This window comes from Vigna angularis, chromosome 10 (assembly GCF_016808095.1).
Source record: "Vigna angularis cultivar LongXiaoDou No.4 chromosome 10, ASM1680809v1, whole genome shotgun sequence".
In the NCBI taxonomy this organism is placed as follows: domain Eukaryota; kingdom Viridiplantae; phylum Streptophyta; class Magnoliopsida; order Fabales; family Fabaceae; genus Vigna; species Vigna angularis.
In genome coordinates this window covers 25,501,282-25,523,725 of record NC_068979.1, presented here as the reverse complement: position 1 = coordinate 25,523,725, position 22,444 = coordinate 25,501,282, and the positions used below count along the sequence as shown (strand labels likewise).

General features: G+C 36.3%; 2 protein-coding genes across 4 annotated transcripts; one reads left to right on the top strand and one right to left on the bottom strand.

Moving 5' to 3' along the window:
- The first annotated feature begins 253 nt into the window (after positions 1-253).
- Positions 254-2,780, top strand: LOC108334927 (protein CRABS CLAW). Of its 2 annotated transcripts, none has more exons than XM_052869861.1 (7): positions 254-496; positions 905-1,036; positions 1,251-1,359; positions 1,516-1,564; positions 1,929-2,004; positions 2,159-2,215; positions 2,549-2,780. In XM_052869861.1, the coding sequence occupies exons 1-7, from the start codon at positions 404-406 to the stop codon at positions 2,555-2,557; spliced, it is 525 nt and encodes a 174-aa protein (XP_052725821.1). In that variant the 5' UTR covers positions 254-403; the 3' UTR covers positions 2,558-2,780. The 2 variants fall into 2 exon arrangements, with proteins under 2 accessions (XP_052725821.1, XP_017426337.1); XM_017570848.2 differs by having other exon boundaries at positions 258-496; positions 1,254-1,359; positions 2,549-2,778.
- A 4,637-nt stretch (positions 2,781-7,417) lies between these two features.
- On the bottom strand, positions 7,418-18,867 carry LOC108335722 (transcriptional elongation regulator MINIYO). Of its 2 annotated transcripts, none has more exons than XM_017571839.2 (10): positions 18,511-18,867; positions 16,895-17,909; positions 14,682-14,776; positions 14,332-14,519; positions 12,626-12,731; positions 12,266-12,523; positions 11,944-12,129; positions 9,553-11,820; positions 8,316-8,525; positions 7,418-7,862 (listed from the first exon to the last, which is right to left on the bottom strand). In XM_017571839.2, exons 1-10 carry the CDS (start codon positions 18,727-18,729, stop codon positions 7,671-7,673), a joined length of 4,737 nt encoding a protein of 1,578 aa, XP_017427328.1. In that variant the 5' UTR covers positions 18,730-18,867; the 3' UTR covers positions 7,418-7,670. The 2 variants fall into 2 exon arrangements, with proteins under 2 accessions (XP_017427328.1, XP_017427327.1); XM_017571838.2 differs by having other exon boundaries at positions 12,266-12,526; positions 18,511-18,866.
- Between the last annotated feature and the right edge of the window lie 3,577 nt (positions 18,868-22,444).

Genomic DNA, 22,444 nt, shown 5'->3' with positions numbered 1-22,444 from the left:
AGAATAAAATAAAGTTGTATTTGAAATAGGATGAGTATAGATAAATATATACATGTATATATGTGCGATAAAGTAACCATATATTGGCCATTGTAGATGGTTAATTAGTGTCAGTGATTGGTGCAGGTCATGTCTGCAAACAAAGCGTGCAATATAATGCTGCAGCAAATTGTACTACTAGAAGACCAAGGTAAAACTACTCTTCTTTTTGACGCTACCCCACAACACAATACAACAACAACACATCACAACACAACACAACACAATTCCTATTCCTATATATCACCCACTGACCCTTTCAAATTGCTATCTTAAACCCTACAACTGCAACATTTTCCTCCCTCTGCTAAACCTACTCACTCCTCTTTCACTCTTCTCCTCCTAACCCTTGTTCCTTCGAAATATGAACCACGACGACAAACTCACCATGGACCTGGTTCCACCATCTGAACACCTCTGCTACGTTCGTTGCAACTTCTGCAACACTGTCCTCGCGGTAACCTCATCTTTAAACACACCAACCATCACTCATGCTGTTATTTATTTATCTTACTGTCTATCATAACGTTACGTTTATACTCAACTTCTATGTATGATACAACAATAAATATCCAAGCTTTCAAAAAGGGTCTGCAGATATGATTTCAGTTGCAGCATCAAGTCTGTGAGCACATTTCTGTTCACAAATTTTTGCAATATCACCATACATCAGAACATGACTACGAAACCTTGTATATAGCTATTTGTAAATGATTGTCAAACATTTCATTAGAAAAACTAATTTCTTAAGATAACTAGTACAGGTAGTAGTACTCAGAAGTACATTAACAAAAATAATGTTTCCTAAAATTGAAAGAGGGAACTAGAAATATTTACATGTAGGGTCATGTTGATGTTTGTGCAGGTTGGTATCCCATGCAAGAGGCTGTTAGACACTGTGACAGTGAAGTGTGGCCACTGCAGCAACCTCTCCTTTCTGAGCACCAGACCCCCAAATTCTCAAAACCAAAGCATTGATCACACCCTCAGTCTCCAGGTTGTGTACCTTCATAATTAAATATTAATATCAATTCATGAACAACCATATATGCCATCTATATTCTGCACTATGCAATACTTGTGTTTCAGTTTTCTTCTTCTTGTTATGCTATATTTGTGCGTATATAGGTTTTACTTTGAGATCAATAGTATAGTGATGGTTGGTTAGAGAAAAAGTGAGAGTATGTAAGCACCATCTGTTTTGTTTCCAGCAGGGGTTTTACAGTAATGCCAAAAAGGGACAAGCATCGTCTTCATCTTCCTCACCAACCACATCCAACGAGTCAGTGTCCCCCAAAGCAGCATCATTCGTTGTGAAACGTACGTAGTTACCACAGATCGAACAACCCTTTTCAGAACCCTCTCCAAACAAATATAACATGACACTTACATAATCATATGATGTGTTTTTCTCAACTCCAACCATGTAAACTTATATGTGTTCTTGTTTCTTTTCTTCTCTTTTTCATTTGGCAGCACCTGAGAAAAAGCACCGTCTCCCATCTGCATACAATCGTTTCATGAAGTAAGTGCAAATGAAATTGTACTTTTTTTGTCTTTTGCTATCACAAACACAGCCCACCCACACCATCACCACACTATCTCATTCTCTCTTATTCCCTAAACAGTTCAACTGAGTTTCTTTTCCTTCAATTGGTTATCGTGAAATGTAACTTTTTTCATCAGTTTCATTGTTTATGAAGCAGACTGATCCTTTCTGAAAAGGCTTATTAGAAAGATCTATATTTATTTATATATATATGTATATATATATATATATAAAGGTCATCATAAGTCACTTTCATATCATCTTAAACTAGTTTCCAAATGAAATATTCATACTCATTGTATAACATTCACAAGTTGGTTGATTTTGCTGTGCATGTCAGAGAGGAGATACAGCGCATCAAAGCAGCTAACCCTGAGATCCCACATCGAGAAGCTTTCAGCGCTGCTGCGAAAAATGTAATTATTTTTTTATTCTAACCCTCAGTTTAGGCTTTAGGGTTAGTACTGCGCATGCTTATAACTACCTTAAGGTTTCTTGAAACTCACAAGATATATTCTCATTTATATATATAATATTCCTAATTTCTTGTGCTGCACAACTAATTAACAGTGGGCAAGGTTCATTCCAAATTCACCAACCAGTTCAGTTTCTGCAAGTAAAGTTAATGTAAGAATTTCTTATCCTTATATATTATATATTAAAGTTTAATTTATTATAATTGTATTAATTTTATCTTTTGATTCTTATATTTTGGTCCTTACACGTATCATTTCAATTGCTTTTAGTCTCTATAAATACCACTTTTAATTTTGTTTTTAGTCTCTGTTCTTTAAATTCATGTGAATATTAAAAATAGCATAAAAACTAACGAGAATGATATTTAAGTATAAATTTTAAAACATAACATTTGTTTAACTAAATGAATAATTTAACCCATTATTACTTTCTTGCTTCACCAAGATTATTAATTATGTGTTAATTTTCATTAACTTTGTGCAGGCAGATTGATGGAGCTGTGGCATTATGGTTAAGAGAGAATTGAAGCAAGTTAACTTAATTAGGTGTCACTAAGTTATATTTAATTAGGTGTTGTTCATTTTCTACATCTATATCTTTTAATTTCCTTCAGTGTCGAGATGAACTTCGTGTCTTCATGTTGATCTGAAATGTCTTTAATTAAAGAAGGCAGGACTTGTGTGCCTATATGTACTTAGTACTAATTAAATATTTGTTAATCTAAAATGGTATGCTTAAGTACGTGTTCTGATCCCATTTTCTGATAATATATTGGAAAATGTTTATAGGATAAATTGAAAGAGTTTGAAATTAATGATGCATTTTCATTCATTAGCAATTCTCACATGAATAAAGTGCTTTATGTTCCAATCAGTGTTTTGAAAACATATACTATGACCTAGTTGGGGTTTATAATTTATATATACAATTTGCATGAGAAACTGTACTTTTTTTATGTTGAAGTTGGATCGTCTCATTTTATTATATTAAATAATATTCTTAAAATATAACCACCTTTAAATTAATTTTTTTTAAATTATGGGTAATATTTTCTTGGGGCCTTGCACTGAATTTTAAAAACAATAAATAAAAAATAGCTCTCGTCATATTGCTTTTTAAATAAATTAATATCTATATGTTTACTTAATATAGTCCTAAACCCCAATAATGTATAACATGATCTTTTTAATCAACAAAAGAAAAAAAAAACTCATAGTAATAAATAAAACACTTTTATACATAATATTACAGTACAATTGCTTGTTAATTTGTCCCTTCCAAAAAAAACGATACATTCCTAATATTCTGGTTACAAAATAAAAAACAGGACAACCTTTTTGAAATTATGCAATATTTGCCCATACTAAAACTGCATCTACAAATATGGCATTTTTTTTATATTGCAGACATTTCCAGTCCTTCAATCTGCAGCCTTCCGATAAGTTCTCTGTTTTACTTGCTGGTACAACTCTAAAAACTTTTTTAGTTGCTACTTCTTCCTTTACTGTTCAACCTTCATTTGTAACAATTTGTGGTTGTCTCTAAGTTTTGAAAGCTTTCGATGTTACAACGGCTTTATGATCACTCATTTGCCTCTGCACTCAAATTGCTCACCTGCATCACAAAACTACATACATTTCCTTTGGTTTCCAACATTAGCGAGGTCTTCTACGTTGTTGTGTGTTACCTTCACACGCTAATTTGGATTTTTATACTATATTTATTAACCTAAAACCTCACAGTTCCTGAGATCTTCATAACCTAGGTGATCAACACTACACCTATATGTGATGACTTCTATAGATCTTTCAATCTTAGAATCTTCTGACTGTCATATTCTCTACTTGTTCCTACTTTAAATACTTCTCTCCATTATGATTGCTGTAGTGTGTACATGTAATCCTTTCATCCCTTTAATACTGTCACATATATGCTTTTATACTCTTTATTGGGCATCTCCATTCTTAGTATGACAATATTACTTTTGGATTTGTGCACTTCAATCAAACCAAAACTGTCAATTACTAAACATTTTTTGGGCATCGCACTTTTCATTCTTGAATATCATTCCTTTATTTTTTTTTTTTTTATTATTATTATTATTATTATAATAGGAAAAACAAAAATTATAGATGACTTTTTACCGATAGAATAGGATCCATCGTAAATGCTAATTACCGAAGATTGTACTGATAAATATTTTTTATTGACTTATTAACAAATATATTTACCGATAAATTTTAGTTACTGATAGATGTAGCTGTTTAATTTACCGACAAAAACATCTATCAATAAGGTTATGAATTTGTTGACTTACTCAATAAATACAAACTACATTTCAGATTTCCTCCCCCAATTCATTTCCTTCCTCCACAATTTCATATGCACAGCTCCATCTCTAGTGAAAATTTGTGACACTACCCTAGTCGTGGCCATAGTGAAGCTATCGTCACACTGTTGTGACATGGTTGTTGCCTATTATGACCTTAGGTGACAACTTCTTGTTGTGGGTTGAGGGAGCTTGCCATCTTCTTTGCATTTTTTGTCCTCTGATCTTCAAGACACCTTGTCGTGGTTGTTGTTGCACCGGCCATGGAGAGGCATTGTTGTGAATGTTTTGATGACGTGTTTTATAGGATAAAGCTTTCACTATGTGTGGATCACCATAGCTTTAATAACTTAATGATCGATCACCATAGCTTTCACTGGTAGTCATTTTGTATTTTGGGAACAATTTGTTGTGTATTGGTGTGTTACATAAGGGTAGCGATGTATTGGTGTGTTACATTAAGGTAGTAGTGTATTGGTGGTTATTAGTTAATGGATGTCCAATTTTGGGTTGTTGATTGAAGGAGAGGAAAAGTTTCCCTTATTAGTTAACTAACTATGATTATTTAGGTTGTTTAGTGAAAAATAAGGTCGAAGTGGGAAAGTTAGGTTTAGAACTGTATAGGCTTAAATTCTGCATAACAACCTAACAAGCCGAGCTTGGCAGGATAATAGATAGAGCTTGAAAGTATAATAGGTCATGCTCGACAACTCGAGAGGATGAGCTTGGTAGCTTTAGAGGATGAGCTCAGCAGCTTGAAAGGATGAGCTTGACGACATTACAGATGATCTTAGCAACATTATAGGATGATCTCGATAGCATTAAAGGATGAACTCGACAACTCCAAGGCCTGGTTGTTAATCCTAAAACTTCAGAACAAATAAACTAATTAACCTAGTCTAGTATTTATACTGCTCTAAAACTAATTCTAGAACTAAAAACCAAAACCTACACTAAACAAACTAACTAATATGGTCCAACATGGTCAAACATCTACAGGAAGAGTTGAAGTCATGCATGAAGATGGTCTAAACTCTACCTTTTGAATCACTTTTGGAGCCATCATGGAGCATAGCTTGTAGTAGTGTAGGTGGTTTAAGGCTTGTATTAAGGCCTCGTTAATGTAGGATTTTTCCTTAAGTTAGACATTCAAACCATGTGAAAAGTATGTGTTATGTGTCATGCTTCCATTGGAGAGGATTTAACTTTAGTAATGGTCACATGACACTCTAGAAATGAAGAGGATGGTCCTTATGAGTCGCTACATGTCCTTCCCTCATTGTAGAGGATTCGTGGACACTTGTCCACTCCTTAGAAGGCCTCATTTTCGGTTAATGAATACAAAGGTGAGAGATCATGCTTTTAGGGTTTTTAGGAGACACCATTGCCTATATATAGATGTGTCTCTTCTCTTATAATCATCTTTGATGTTGAGTAAAGTTATGCTGCCCATTTTTTGTCATACTACTCATCTTAGATCAAGACTAGAATAAGTCATGAGACCGCTCTAGTCACTTTCCTCTTAGAGTTGACCTAACCTCTCTTAGAGCCTTCAAACACCACATCACCATTGTTTAACCACCATATGGTTGTGAGCTTCAAACCCCTATCCTTGATGATCCACCACATTTTCGCACCATATATCTTCAAGGGACCATCTTTATTGCATCCTTTTAGCTTTGGCCCAACCTAGCCAGGAAGGTTGTTATGATTTGGTATCATAGCTTTGGTTCTTCAAGAACTAAATCTTTTGGTCCTTATCTATCCTGTTCTGTGTTGCTGATGTTATTTTCTTACATGTCTTGTTGTGTTTTTCCATCTATCATTTGTTATGGTAGTAAACTGTGACGATTTTAAAAGTTAAACTACATTTTGCTTAGTTTTCCAAAAAATATGTATTTATAGTTAAATTAAAGCCATTTGAGTCTAATTTCTAACAAAAAAATCATTTCATTTGGAGTTCTATGAATAAAGTCATGAGTAAAACACTCAACAAAGGTCAGAGTTGCTAGAATGTTATCATTATTGTTTTTCTGATTTTGTTTTGGATGTTTTGACTATAGTTTTGTGCCTTATAAATGCTTCTAAATGTGTTGGATATCATGTTCTTAGTTTTTATTAATTCTTTATTTATCTTTTGGTTTGGTCATTTTAATTTTTAATCCTTCTATGTTGTCTAGAGTCATGTCGTTTACATTTCTTTATTTCCAAGTTTAACCTTTTAAAAATCACCAAAAATATGTTTAAGCAATTTTTGAAATTGTTTCATTTAAGTACCTTTAAGTATTTTTTGTTTACATATTTGAGTTCATACTTGTGGTTAGTTCATCAACAAGTTCATAAAGTTAGGTTTCATATATGTCATTTTTGAGTTTCTTACCATCCTAGTAGAATTTTTCTACCATTTTGTGTATGACCTTATAGACTTTTAAAAGCATATTTGAAATCAGATTTGTGGTGTGTAGAATTGTCTTTAATGTTTTGGAAAATTACAAGAAAGTTAAAAGACAAAAGGGCAAAAAGAAAAAGTAACAAAAAAAAGTACAAAAGCAAAAACAGCAAGCAAAAAATAAGGTATATTTCACAGTACTTTTTGGTATTCATCCTTATTTGTCAAAATACTCCTTTCATATATTTCAAACGGTCAAAATATTTTCACTTTTACCCTTTTACTTTCCTCTCTTCATTTATTTCTACAACACCAAACATATTAGGACATAAATGACTTTCAAAATCGGAACAACAAATTCCTCTTAACTTTACATACTCTATTTTTTATTAGAAATACTTGTCACTTCATATATATGTTTGGTATTGTTTGCTTCTATATTTTTCCTACCAAACAACAGTTAGGTGGGCCTTTACCATTGTCAAACAATGGACAGTAACCAACACCAAACTATCTTGGACTACATTTGAGTGATGAGAAAAGATATAGAGAGAAACAAACAGGGAGAAAATGGTAGATGTAACAATTGAGGAGATGGAAAAAAACTTATAAAATAAAAGGAGTAAAAATGTGATAAAATAGAAATCGAATAAATGTCTATAATAACTAAAATACTTTAATCCTTTCAATATGTACATTGCATGCCTTATGAAATGGTTACCATAATGAGAAAAACAGATTCCACTCTAACAAAATATACCAATATCAGTGGCCATGTATGCTCCAATCAGTACATTGGAGACCCCATTGTAGAATCTATATACAAGACTTTGTTGTTCTTTCGTATATCATTCTATATATAGATTGGTTACCTTCTAACCTCACTGTTAACTCTTCTCTACAAGAACGGCCTTCAACTTATCTACTACAGTCAAAAGAGAGGAATTTCCCTCACAAGCCTCAACCAATATTTTTAATCTGGACTCTAACAAACTCTTCTCAGAAAGCACAGCATTCAGCTGCTCCTCCGTGACAGATGTTGATGGCTTGTTATGGTGAATGAGGTTCAATAACATTCCCTGAAAAAGAAGTTCCATTAGTTAATGTTTTGGCTACACCACCATAATGTATGTGAAATTGTAAATACGGATGCAACAAAGTAAAGCATATAAGGAAGGATAGTGATAGGATCATAGGACAATATCTTAACTCATACTTCATCCATGACACAAATACTGCAACTAGGATCTATCTAAACAGTGATGTCTCACTGCACAATCTTAAAATTTTATTTTTTAGGCCAAATGCTAGTTGATACATCCAAACAATATGATGACAGGACAAGCACACACATATTCTCAAATAGACTCATGTTAAGGATCACTATGAACTACACATATTCACACACCAGTTGATTTCCTTAATCAGATTCAGATTGGCTAAAACTAATTGAATAATTAATGGAAGCACAAGTTCTGAATGGAGATTAGCCTCAAGTACAATTTCTCCATCAGGGTTAAAAGTTTTGTTACCTCATGTTGCGATTTCCCTGCATAATCTCGCAAGAGAGATCTAGCAAGTCTGTTTCGCAGCAATAACTTATCCGTGGGACAGGCATGAAATATAAAAGAGGAAAGATGATGAACAACAAGAGTATATGCAACTGATCCTCGAATTGCAGCTCTGTCAAGGGCGTCTGAACACCACGACTTTGCATAAGCTTCCAAAATTGCTTCATTATCCTGCAGAGATAAGGTACACGATTGATGTTAATTTAAATACATTGCATTCTGAATCAATGACTAGTATGCATTGCAGGTGCAACCACTAGTGTAGTACTTCCTGAGCTCACAAAAGCTTCCTCGAAGTTCATAAAGCTACAGTACAACCAACGCAGTAAATTATTTAACACAAATTCTGCAGCATGGTCAATTACAGCAATAGATTAACATGACCAAACACTATCCACAAAGTTAGTGTTTGATAAGATCAATAAGAGTTTGTCTGTAATCACCATCTTTATTTTTCTCCTCTTCAAAGTCTTCTTTATGTTCAATGAAAGTAAATGTTCTCTAGGAAAAAACTACACCTCTTCTTTCACAGAACCTTCGCAAGAAGCAATATTATTATCTATATCCTCTTTGCCTTCTGTTACATTTTTATTTTTACCTATATTGGTTAGTCCACTGCAAATACTAATACTAGGGCTAGGCAAATATCTAGAGAAAAAACAAAAACTCAGATAACACTGCTATGTGACATCTTGGATTGTATTTATCATATCGTTTTTGGGATTAGAAGTCTTAATAGGTAAATCCCCGTCTCTTAACCAATAATACACAAAGTAAAGGTCATAGATGAATAAAGCATTCATTTTAACATTTTAAAAAAATTAAACAATTTTATTTGATGCAAAAGAAGCTTTCCTTGTACTTTGTGGCATATGCTTTTATGATTTAAAGCAAACTTTTAAGCAACTACCTTTTGAAAATTTACAAAAGTATACATACAATAAAATATAAATACCAGTTATATATTCAACCATATATCTTCAACACAGAAAGAGTCTTAACAAATAAACTTAAAATCTAATTAACTTTATAAAATTGTCTTGTAAGACGAGATTTATACTTGGTTCTATACTATAATTTCTAATGGTTACTAGATATCCAACTGAACATATCAAAATAACAAATACTCAAACCGAATCAGAACATGGTAATGATCCATGGTAAAATAGTTTGATATTTATTGAATATATTTTCTTACCTCCGAAGGTTCAAGGTATCCTTCAGCACTCGACAAACATTTTTCTAAAGGTGGCAAAAGCTCAAGAACACGTGCATTGGACAGTGTATTCCAGGCAGCAAGGCGAATGGAAGTTTCAACACAACGATGTAGATAGACTGAAACTTGCCGGCCAAAAATCACATCACCATAAGACACAGCAGAAAACTGCTCTATAAGCTCTTCTATAAAAGTTGAGTAACTTTCATGAATCTCAGATTGGAACTGTAGAAACTCAAGATTCTCTTTATCTTCTGAAATAACGTCTTTACTTTGGTTAAGCCTTTCCTCGTCAACAAGCTCACCATATAGATCCTGCAAAGCTTCAAAATTATCCCTGCTCCGAACATGTTCAAGTATTTCCATTCCAACAACAAAATTGACAGACAAGGAATGTAACTTCCATGTTAATGATACATGATGAACAGGAGAAGGAATGTGGCCTTGAAAAGTGGACATTGCTTCAACACCTAAAACAAAGAAAAGTCCACATCTGGCAACTTCAAGCAAATTAGAGGAATCTTGTAGTACATCATCAATTTTTTGAGTACCAGCTCGCTTGCTATGGAAAATTGTTGAGATTGGACTGAGGTAAAAGTGAGCTGGAAGTGGTAGCTTCTGGTGAGCCCATTCTAACGTTAAAGAATTACAGCTTGGACTTACCATGGAAGACATGTCTGAATCCTCATAAATGGTTTCCAAACAAGTACCGACCTTTGGAGAGGTCTTAATGCCAGAAGAACTACTGCCATCAACAGCTTTCGACTTCACCTTTTCAGACAGCCATCTGCTCCTAAAATGAGATGATAACATATTGCTTAAGTGTATGTAATCCTCTTCTTCATGTTGCCAGCTAAAGGTTTTACCCCTCCTATTAGAGAGATAATTCTGTATACAGAGATCAAGGTGCTTCAGTAAAGAAACATGCAGTAGGAGATCCAATGTCTTCTCTACAACAACCTTATCTCTAGGCCCTGCAGTTAAGCACAATCCCAAGCTAGCATTAACCCTTTGCACAGTAAAGGCTGTTTCTTCAGTCACGACATCTTTAGATGCGTTTTCAAAAATTTCCAGCAAACAGACAAGAAATCTTGCATCTGTTTGTGCCAATAAAACTGTCACTGACCAAAACCCTCCACCTGGGGCACCCCATCCAATTCCTGCTCCTGGAACAGGTCCACCTCTGCCAAATGACTCAATGGATTGTACACGGTGCCACCCTGAAGAAACAGAAGACATGAAAACATCAAGCATATACCTCAAGTCAACCATAAACCCATTAACGATGCCACCCTTGAGTACTTTTCCTTCTTTCGAGAAACTTTGTTCTTCTTGGCTTGGGATGCCAATCTTGGCAGACTGTATAAGATTATCAATAGTAGTAATAATCTTCACAATTCCATTCAGACAACAGGTGGAAGCTAAAGACATTTCAAGATCATTCTTCTGCCTCAAATAAATTAGTTCCTTCATAAAAGATTCACCTTTAGAATCTCTACATTTTGTCCCAACAGATGCAGAAAATCCCAAAAGCCAATGTTTGATCAACTCAAGTCCAATCTTAGGTACAAATTCTGGAAGCCATGGCACATGCCCTTCAGTTTCATGAAAGCTGGTAGTACTCCCCCATGTCATCCTTTCAAGCACTCTGAAAAGCATGTTAGTCACTGCAGTATACGCCCACAACAAAGGAGTTGAAGAAAAACCTCGGAAACTATAGTCACATCTCCTGTCTTTCTGTCCCTCAAAGAATTTAGATACTTCCGGATCACTTATAGTCGCCATCCACCTTATGGCTAAGTCAACCATTGGACCAACATAACTCCAAGACCATACCTCTGAGTCACCAGTGAATTCTGGATGTTTATTGTTTAAACACTGCTTTGAATATAAATTTGGAAGTCTTCCAGACAAAGACTCCAGAACAAGGTATGCTTCCCTGGAGATGGAAGTATATTCATCCAAAACATTGTTTTCAACAAGTTTTTCAAATGAAAGCGGTTTCAACCAAAAAGAGAAGGCAGGGAACATTTCTGAGAAGTACGACACACAATATCCATATTGAATGCAAACCCTCCAGAATTGCAGTTGTTCAACAATCAGAGCAGACATGAGTTTACATTTTTCCTTCCCTAACCTTAGCCAGTGGTCAACAGAGGAAGGACTTTGATACAAATTCCAAATCATAGCCTGAAAATGCCCTTTCTTTATAAACTCAAGACAAATTGTCTGGTTTAACCGAGCTAACACCTTGTCCAAAATAAAATAAAACATTAGGAATGATTATCTAGCTGCTGATGCAGAAATAACTTTACATAAGTTACAAGGGAAAATGTATCAACCTAGAAAATAAAACGGAAAATTACCACTCACCTTCAACAGTCTTACAGATCTTATCATAGAAGATCGAATTTCAAAATTGTCATAAGTAAATCTATTCACAATTGTCTGAACAAGTCTTTCGCATTTCAGCACAGCATTAGCACATGTAGGTGAATGCCTCGCTAATGCAATAAGTATAGAAATAATACATTCTTCTAAAGCTGTCGTAGGATCCGTCTGCAACCATTAAAGACTAATGAATTTGACTTGGAAGTTCAAAAATTGTAATTTGTAAAACTGAAATATTCTTAACCTTTGTACACAAAATCTCATGACTTCAAATGTTTCAACATGGTTAATTATTAAGTTTTACCTCCAAAAGATAACGAAGTCTAGGAAGGATTCCCATGCGAACTAGACCTACAGTAAAATCTTGCCCAGCAACAACTATATCATCTTGAATAGTATGTTTTCCTTCGGTCTCATTGTCCATTGAATCATCGCTGAAAGTAAGAATATTGGAAGGTTTAGCGCTGTACTTCCAGAAACCCCCTTGAAGGAATCCAACGTTAATATCTGGTCTGCTCCTAAAAACTGGAGCTGTGAAAATATCCATGTCACAAGTTGCTACCTTCTGGAATTAAAGAAATAAATTAATCAGATGAATATAATTTTAAACACAATAATATTATCAAATTAAAGATAATAACTCTAAGATGAGAAATTCAATTACCTCTGAGATATCCCAGTAGTTCTCATTTGCATCACAACTCAATACACATTGAACAACTTTTGCACAGGCCAGAACTACAGAATTGTGATTATCATCAAGACATATCCTTCAAAAAATCAGAGCGCAACTGCCATCATATTAGGCTCGTATAATGAGGACAAAATAATTATATGACAACACAATTTAAAAGAATTGAAGTATTAATCAGAATATTTTTCATAAGCTACTCATAAGAGTGCATCAAACACATCATAAAGCTACCCTCTAGCCTCACCAACACTCCATGTTATTAACTACATGGGGACAAAAGGATGATGAGTCAAGTACATCTCACTCTTCCACTAGAAATCTAGAAACAGCTATGCAGGTAATAAAATTACCCAAAGGGGGGCTGTTGTTCCAAGTATGCAAGCTAGGAAGAAGACCACAATAAAAAAATAGGAAGATCCAGAGTACACAATAGCTAACCGCAAATCATAATAATTAACAAAGCTTATATAAGCACAGAATTTATTAATATATAAGAAAAATAGAAAAATATAAGAGGTTAAGAAGCCTCAACAACTAAAGACTCGACAACCAAAAATTAAGGTAAAAAACAAAGATCAATAAACATGCAAAACATGCCAATGTCTCCATTGATCTAACAAAAACAAAAACTAAAAAAGACTATAACCAGAACACCACAAAGAAGCTAGGAAAACTACTTGATCCCTAGTGAACCCAATAGAAGACTCATGAAGAGATGAAGCAAGCATTTCTATCCAAAAAAGTATACCCAAAGAAAAAGCAAGAACAACCAAATCCTCCAAAATTAACATACAGGAACTGCTGAAGATTCTCCAACAAAAGCCAATATTCACTGAAAACACCAAACAAATTATTCCAGAGAAAGGGAACTGCTGAGTAACATTAGAACAAATAAGAACCAATGTAACAGCTAAATCTACGCATCATGCAGTAATAAGGGCTCAAGAGAAGGCAGATATACATTTTCAAATTTGACCAATAAAAACTTCAAAAAGAGGGAACAGAAGGAAAGACAGCTAGCTGGAATGAAGAAAAACAACCACAAAGAAGACATAGCCGAAAACTAAGCAGTAGAATAGTGATGGAGTGGTTGGATCACAGGATATAATCAGTTCGACAGTTTGATTTCATGTTAATATTATACGGATTTAAATAAAAAAGGAGAGCTGGAGACAAAGGTATCTTCATTGGTGAGTAATGACATGTTACAAAAAGACAGCACTAATTGTCATCCCCAAGAAAGGGTGCCAATCCTAAATAAAAAGAAATTATGAAAAAAATAATTAAATATGGAAATCACTCCCAAGATATTAACTAATATAGTCTAAAATATTCCAAGTCATCATAATCATGTTATCAAATATTTTAACACAAATAAGGCTGGCTTCTAGAGTAGCAAGACAGTAAATACTCAATAATGTCAACAGATATTTGCTCTCTAGCTTCTTCGAGTCTATGTCACGTGCCAGATGGGCATGATATTACTAATTATATACATAACCAAGACTGAGATTTACTTAGATACAAACTAATCAACTCGTGCGCTAAATTATTAATTGCAATAAAAGCAGCAATATTAATTTTCTTAAAAGAGGAAAAAGATAACCATGCAACTTCACTCAGTCATACAAGGTAGTTGACAATATCAACAGCTTGGACCAAAAAGTAAAATTTACCTAAGTGACAACACAAGCTCAGGTTCTGGACCCAGTGCAAAAGCCCAAACAGCCTCCCAGTCAACTGATTTGTCAACTTTGCTCTCATGTTTTGTCATATGGCCTGTTCTGTCTTTACAAATATAGTTCAATGCCTTATCAAGCAAAGATGACAGGAGATGCAATGCAAGGGCCCTTTGTCCAGGAATCTAAACAAAAATATTGGCAAATGCTAAATTACTAAACGGGAAATATTATAATTTTCTTTATCTAATATCCATAATTGTGAAGCCATCTAAACTGTTCCAAATTCAGACATCCAATATACTGCATACAACTGAAATATACACCAATTACGACAAATAACATACCACACTTCTAGTGAGTGCCACTGCTTCTTTAATTGTATAACCAGCAGCACCAGGGTCTCCCTCGGTCCGCAGATAGTCGCGTTCAGTGACATTATCTGTATAATGACAGAGAATTGTCACGTAGAAAATTCAAAATTTATATGTTAAACCCCAACCTATTTCCAAAGTAAACATGATATCCATGAATATTCAAATCTATATTCACACCTCCACTCTGTTTTATGCAAATGTTAACAACTAGTATACTTAATATAGAACAGGAAGCAACTAATAGAATCTATGAACTTGGAAACATTTGGAAGCAAAGGAAGCTTCAATCAGAACAGCTCTGTTAATTTCTAGTACAATTCCGAGGGGTTTGGATAGGGGGCATTAATATACACAGCTCAATGCTCTTAGACAGACCATAATTTAGCAACACTATTGATCTTATGTTTCCTGTATTTTGCATTTACTGGGAATATATTGCCTAGATGATACACATGGAAATGCTAACATGTAGATAGAGATTAATGAAAGCAAATATTTGTTTGATGAAAATTCAAATGTTTTCCAAGTCCAACGTAATTTTCTTCCTAAAAGGTGTTAGAGATCTCACATCGATAAAACAAATTTACAATATATAAGTAAAGGCAACCTTCACCTTACAGGTTTATTTTGTGAGGTTAAGTTAGACATATGTTCACTTACTAAGACAATATTAAAGCCTAACCTAGCAAGGCTTGTTGAGCCTATTGTGTCACCCACTATTACACCGTTGTCGAACTACTTACAAATATCTTGTCCCACAAGTGAGATGTCCATGCCTTGATGGAGAAGGTGTGTTGGAAATTCTACATTGACTAGAGATAAGTTCAATTTACAATATATAAATAAGAGCAATCTTTACCTTAAAAATCAATTTTGTAAGGTTAAGGCATGCATATATCCATTTACTAAGAGGCCAAATCATGTAATTGTATTAAAATCAGAGTCCCAAATTCCAAATATTAGGACAAATAAGTATCCCCCACTGTCAAAAAAAGACAGACTGAAAAATTGGGGACCGAGAAGTTAAGTGTAGGCGTCATTCACCCAAGTGTATGTCCTGAAGAAAGATGGGGGATGGTGATTTTGTGTTGATTGGATTCAAAATCAGGTTACCATCAAACAAACAAGGATGAGGAGGATGATATTAAGGAAACGTCCTTTTAAACTCATGATAGACATTATGAATTGGTATCTAGTTTGGTTTGACTAATGTTCTTCAACTTTCCAAACCTTAATGAATGAGATGCTAAAAACCATTTTGAGGAAGTTTGCGTTAGTGTTTTTTTTTTCATGACATTCTAACTTTTAGCACCAATCAATAGGAACATGTGCAACAATTGGAAGTAATTTTGGAGGTATTGTTACAACACGATATGAGAGTAAATAAAAAGAAGTAGCTTATCGGCTGGGTCTTCTGCCCCATTCCACCCCATTCCAAAGAGCACCTGATATTCCATGTGGCACTTTTTAAGAATGTTATACACCCCACACAAAAGACCTCAGCCCCTTCCTAAAGTACTACCACTAGCTCACAAGTTGAAATTGTTTCAAGAAGCTTTTGCAGGATTGAAAAATAAATGATGTTCGCCACAGGAGATTCTCATTAAATGGCAGCAGTTACCAGAATTAGAAAGCAGTTGGGAGAGACTTTTAGTTGTGGCATAAAATTTTCCACAGTTCCACCATGAGGACAATGTGCATCTTCATGGGGTGGGTATAGATAGGGTATGGGCCCCTATTGCAAAGGTTTATGAAAGAATAAATAAGGAAAATGGGAAAAAAGTTATATGATGCTAGGAGTTAGTTACGGTGTCAGCAGAGTTAGTTAAGAGTAAGAGAGGTCAGTATAAAAAATGAGGAGAGAGAAGCTGAGGGCACGGGATATATTGTTGGGAGGATTCTCGTTCCTCAATGAACCATTGCTATTCTTTTCTGTAATATCTTACATTTTGGAAATAAACACTGTTACTTTCTTGTTCTGGAAATTCATTTGGTTTCTGATCCAGTTTCTATATAATCTATCAGAAATAACTGACCAATAAAAAAATTCTTAGCCAATATATATCAGTTTACAGAATCCATAACAGTATAAAAAGATACTATAACATGAAAGGATATACAAAGCATCATATTGACATTAGAACTCAAGATAGTTAAGAAAACATAAGAATAGAAAGGTGTACCGTAGACTGATGACTGTTCAGAATCAACAACATCCCCATCCAAAGAAAATCGTAGCTCTCTAACAGCCTCAACTCTATTGCTCCAAGCATTCCATGTGCTACTACTAGCGGTGGTTGAAGTCTGTGCGCTAATTTTGTTATCATCTAGCTTTTTTTCGGATGGTGATGTCATCACTGTATGAGAAACACCATTCTCTGTGTGCAGATGCTTGGCATCCTGAAGACTCTGATTATGTCCCTTCAAAGATTCTGAGCCAGTGCCCACTTCTGATTTTAAACCATCTCGTTTCTTCAATTTCTCGTGCCCCCTCTTCTGTAGTACTTTTAGTAATGAAGGGTTCATCTTCGCCATTATCTCAGCCTGGGCTTCTGCAATCTCCTCAGCTGACATTTGCTGAATCCGAACTTGATTCTCATAATCAATTTCACTTTCCAGTGACACAGACTTTTGGTCACTAATGATACTATTGGAACTAGAAAAAGACGGCATGTTTGAATTTAAGTGAGTTTGCTTTGGTCTTTGCACATCTAGAGATCCAAAATTGTAATCAGACATCCTATCAGAGCAAATTTGGTCTAAACCAGAATCAAATTCACTTTGGTCCCGATGATCTGCCTTATTTGATGTATCTATATCCATAATCTTGGTTGAACTGATAAACCCACCATCTGAGTCATCTAACAATGGTTTCATATCCACTTTCATCTGAGAAATAATATTACTATCAGAAGATGAAGTTTTCTTGTTTAGACTCTTATTGCCGTTTTCATACTTCTTTTTCCCTGTACTTTGGCTAAATCTTGACACACCCTCCTCTGATTCCTTCACCAAAGAAGAACCATCATCCGAACTGATCTCTTTCCATTTTCTAAAATCCAAACCCTTTTTCCTCCTCCTTTCTACCGGCTTAGCAAAGGCCGAAACTCTTTCAAACTCCTGGAAATTTTTATCTTCTTCATCCTCAACGTTATTGTCACCATCATCATCCTTTCCATTAGTCAGTGGACGCCAATGCTGTAAAACCACCAGAACATAACTATCAGTCCAAAAAGCTTACTACACTTTACACAAGTTACATTCATAGTAAACCAAAACGAATCAACGTAACAGTCACATTTTCATTTTTCATAGCCTTCTTAGACCTTTGAGGCTCAACAGACATGATGAACAGTTCATTGGTTACTCCTACATAGATTTTTTTTCACACAAAACCAAGTAATACTAACTAATTTATTCTCATATCTAACGGGAGACAAAGAAATAGAAAATCCCTCTATTTCATTTGCTGTGTTCACTAAAAAACACGCAGAGGACAACTTAAATAAGAAGAATGCAGTGAACCCCACCACATGCCAAAACAAAGTAGAACTTCGTATATATCTCCCATTAACACTCACGAAATCTAAATTCAAGCATACCCTCCTCGGTTAAACTCAATATAAACATAGAAAACATGAAAAGACTATTTGTTTTTTCTTTTCATACTTTACTCATCACAACACATCTTCGTTTCAATTAAATTCAAGCATGATACAATACAATATAAGAACAAAAAAGCTTTACAGTGAAAAGGGTAGCCGAAAGGGGAGTTCAAGGAGAACGAAAGGGCACTTACAGGGCCATGTGAACGGTGGCGCGCAACGGGGAAAGGTAGAACAGTGGATTTGGGAAAAGAGATGAAGGGTGTTGTGGGGTTGTTGTGTGAATCAGAGATACCCTTTTCCACGATGGAACCAACCAATTGAGAGGCATCTTTTTCGTTTATTTGCAGTGAACTCGTGCTCAAAATCTTCACTTTCTTAGGTTGTTCTCTTCCCTTTGGATGATTCTCCATAGCAGTTGGCACACACTTCACCAACACCAAAACAGAACAAAGAGTGAGAGGGAAGAAAAAAGAACGAAACTATGAAGGGTTGGACTCCGGAATTAGGCTTTCTTGGGCAGCTTCTGCACCTCCATGTATTTGTTGCTGCACCCCTATAAATAAAATTTCCGTTTTACTCTTTGCATTGTATAATTGGAAGTCAACATGGAATTTTGGATTATATAAAGTTAAAAATAATGTAATTTATAAGTCGTTTTTTTTCTTATAAATTTTTTTTAATTGTATAATCTAAAACACTGATTTTTGAATTATACAATTAAAAGGTAAAAAATAAGTTTTAAATTGTATTATTTAGAGGCAAATTTCGGAGTATAATTAGAAAGCTAAGTAATTTTTTTTTTTAATTTTAGATATCTTTTTTAACTTTTAAATTAGGTTAGATATATTAAATTATTAGATATTTTATCTTTATTTTTTATCTGTAGTTTGCTTGTTATTATTTATTTTTATTTTTGTATTTTGGACTTAGTTTGTATTTCTTTTATTATAAATATAGTATCTTATGTGTATATTCCACACAAGAGAGGTTAATATCATACATATTTTTTACTATATTGAACATGGTGTAAGAGCTTAGGGTTCTTTTAGGGAAAAAATTTGTTGCATCTGGCATTACACCCATCATTTTCTAAGAGACATTGTGTGTGTGTGCATGTGTGCTTATGCGTGTGTGGGCATGTGTGCGTGTATGTGTGTGTGTGTATGGGTGTGTGTGTGTGTGTGGATATGTGTGTGTGTGTGTGAGTGTGGATATGTGTGGGTGTGTGTATGTCTATGTGTGTGTGTATCGGTGTGTGCCTGTGTGTATCAATGTGTGTGTGTGCGTGTATACCAGTGTGCGTGTATGCATGTGTGCGTGTGTGCATGTGTGTTTGTGTGCGTATGTGTGTGCGTGTGTTTATGCACGTGTGTGTGTGTGTGTGCTCTATGCGTATGTGCTTGTGTGTGTGTGCGTGTGTTCAAGTGTACGTGTGTGCATGTCTGCGTGTGTGTGTCTATGTGTGTGCCTGTGTGCATGTGTGTTTGTGTGCGTGTGTGTGGGTGTAGGTGTAGGTGGGTATATATGTCTATGAGAGAGTGTTTAACTACTTATGTACTTGTGGGCGTGTGAGGGTGTAGGTGTGGGTTTTTGTGAGTGTGTGTATATGTGTGTGTGTATGTATGTATGTGTGTGTACGTGTGTGTGTCTGTGCATGTGTGCGAGTGTTTGAGTGTTTTTATGGTCGTGTGTGCATGTGTGCGTATAGGTGTGTGTGTGTGTAGCTGTGTGTGTGTGCGTGTGACTGTTTGTGCGTGTGTGTTTGTGTGTGCATGCATGTGTGAGTGTGTACGTGTGTGCGTGTGTGCTTGTGTGTTTGCGTTTGTGTGTCTGTATGCATATGTGTGTGTGTTAATGCACGTATGTTCGTGTGTGCTCTATGCGTTTGTGCTTGTGTGCGTTTGTGCTTGTGTGCGTGTAGGCGAGTGTACGTGTGTGCGTGTTTGCGTATGTATGCATGTGCGCGCGTGTGTGTCTGTGTGTGCGTGTGCGCGTGTGAGCGTATGTGTTTGTGTGCGTGTGTGCATGTGTGCTTGTGTGTGGTTGTGTGTGTGCGTGTGTGGGTGTACATGTGTGGGGGTTTGTGTGTGGGTGTGTTTTTGTGCGTGTGTGCTTTTGTGCATGTGTGTGGGTGTGATTATGTGTGTGTTTGTTTGTGTGTGTGCATTTGTGGGTGTGTTTGTGTGTTGAGCTGTGGGTGTGTGTGTGTGTGTGGGTGGGTGGGTGTGGGTGTAGGTTTTTGTGAGTGTGTGTGTGTGTGTGTCTGTATGTTTTTGCGTGTTATTGTAGGTGTGTATGAATATGTGCGTGTGTTAATGCGCGTGTGTCCGTGTGTGTTCTGTACGTGTGTGCTTGTGTGCCTGTGTGCGAGTGTTGATAACGATTGAATTTACCGTTATTTGTGATGCTATTTTGATACTAAAATAACCCCTTTTAACTTTGAAGCTTGCTTAAATTCTTGTTTTAGTTGAATTTGGTGAGTAAGTGAAGAGAGGTTATACTTTATGAATTTGATCACTAATTCCCTCAATTTTGTAGGTTATTGGTATGATTGGAAGAGGAGCAAAAGTGTCAAAGAGTTGGAACCCAGGAGGGATAGCATAAGCATTGGGAAAGAAGACTGAAAGAAGGCTGAAGAAGGACCGTAGGGCGCTTGGTTGCCCTTTTAAGGGGCCCTCAGCGTCAGAAGTCTCGCAAGGGCGCCTGGTTGCCCCAATTTGGGGCGCTGAGCGCCACTCTCCTTGTAAGCAGGCTTGGGCGCCCCCTCTAGGACAACTACACCACAGGACGCCTGGTTGCCCTCAATCAGGACGTTGAGGACCAATATCTTCGAAGTCACGCATGGGCGCCCTTAGTTGGGGCGCTGAGCGTTAGCGACGTTGCCCCATGATCCAATGTTGATCTATTTAAAGACTTTTGCACTCTAGGGTTCACATCTTTGGACGGCTGAAGCACATAAAAGCTGATTTCGACCCTTTGGAGGGAGATTGGGCATGCAAGAGCTTTCCTTTTCACTTTCTAGGGTTTTCATTCATTCATTCTTCCATTGTAAGCCAAGTTTCTGTATGCGTATGTGCGGGTGTGGGTGTGGGTGTGTGTGTGTGGGTGTGGGTGGGTGTGGGTGGGTGGGTGTGTGTGGGTAGGTGGGTGGGAATTTGTCTGTATGTGTGTGGTTATGTGTGTGTGTATGTGTGTATGTGGGTGTGGGTGTGTGTCTGTGCGCATGTGTGTGTGTGTTATATGTGTGTGTGTGTGGTGTGTGTGTGTCCTGTGTGTGTGTGTGTGCGTGTGTGTGTGTGTATAGGTGTGTGTGTGTGTGTGTGTGTGTGTTTGGGTCTGTTTGTGTGTGTGTATAGTTGCGTGCGTGTGTGTTTGTATGCTTGTGTGCATGTGGGCGTGTGTGGGTGTGGGTATGTGTGTGTGGCTTGGTATGGGTTTGGGTTTGGGTGTGCATGTGTATTTGTGTGTGTGTTTGCGTATGTGCGTGTGTGCATGTGTACGTGTGTGTGTGCGTGTGTGTGGGTGTCGGAGTGTGTGTGTGTTTGCATGTGTGTCTGTATGTGTGGGTTGGGGTGTGTGTGTGTGTGTTTGTGTGTGTGTGTGTGTGTGTGTGCGTATGTGCGTGTGTGCATGTGTACCTGTGTGCGTGCGGGTGTGTGGATGTGTGGGTGTGGGAGTGTGTGTGAGTGTTTTGGGGTGTGTGTGGCTATGTGTTTGTGTGTGTATTTATTTGTGTGTTTGTTAGTATGTATTCGTGTCTGCGTTTTTTGTGTGTGTCTGGGTATGAGTGTGTGTGCTTGTGTTTTTGTGCGTGTGCGCGCGCGTGTGTGTGTGGGTGTGGGGGTGTGTTTGTGTGTGTGTTTGTTTGTGTGTGTGTTTGTTTGTGTGTATGCATATGTACATGTAGGGGTGTGTGTGTGTTAGTGTGTGGGTGTGTGTGTTTGTGTGTGCGTGTGTGTATATGTGTGCCTATGCGTGTGAGTGTGTGAGTGTGTGTGTGTGGGGGTGTGGGTGTGGGTTTCTTTGAGTCTGTGTATGTGTGTGTGTGTGTGAGTTTGTGTGTGTGACTCTGTGTGTTTTTGGGTGTGCATCTGTGTGCGTTTGTATGAGTGTTTTTGTGTGCGT

Bases quoted from the DNA above. Each gene is read 5' to 3' on its own strand.
- LOC108335722 (XM_017571838.2), bottom strand. From the start codon at position 18,729: ATGGAGAATCATCCAAAGGGAAGAGAACAACCTAAGAAAGTGAAGATT. The intron at 14,520-14,681 runs GTATGTTATTTG...ATTTTTGTTTAG, and splicing joins TGGCACTCACTAGAAGTGTG to ATTCCTGGACAAAGGGCCCT. The intron at 8,526-9,552 runs GTAAGAAAATAT...TTATCTCTGCAG, and splicing joins GATACCTTGAACCTTCGGAG to GATAATGAAGCAATTTTGGA.
- LOC108334927 (XM_052869861.1), top strand. From the start codon at position 404: ATGAACCACGACGACAAACTCACCATGGACCTGGTTCCACCATCTGAA. The intron at 1,037-1,250 runs GTTGTGTACCTT...TTTTGTTTCCAG, and splicing joins ATCACACCCTCAGTCTCCAG to CAGGGGTTTTACAGTAATGC. The intron at 2,005-2,158 runs GTAATTATTTTT...ACTAATTAACAG, and splicing joins TCAGCGCTGCTGCGAAAAAT to TGGGCAAGGTTCATTCCAAA.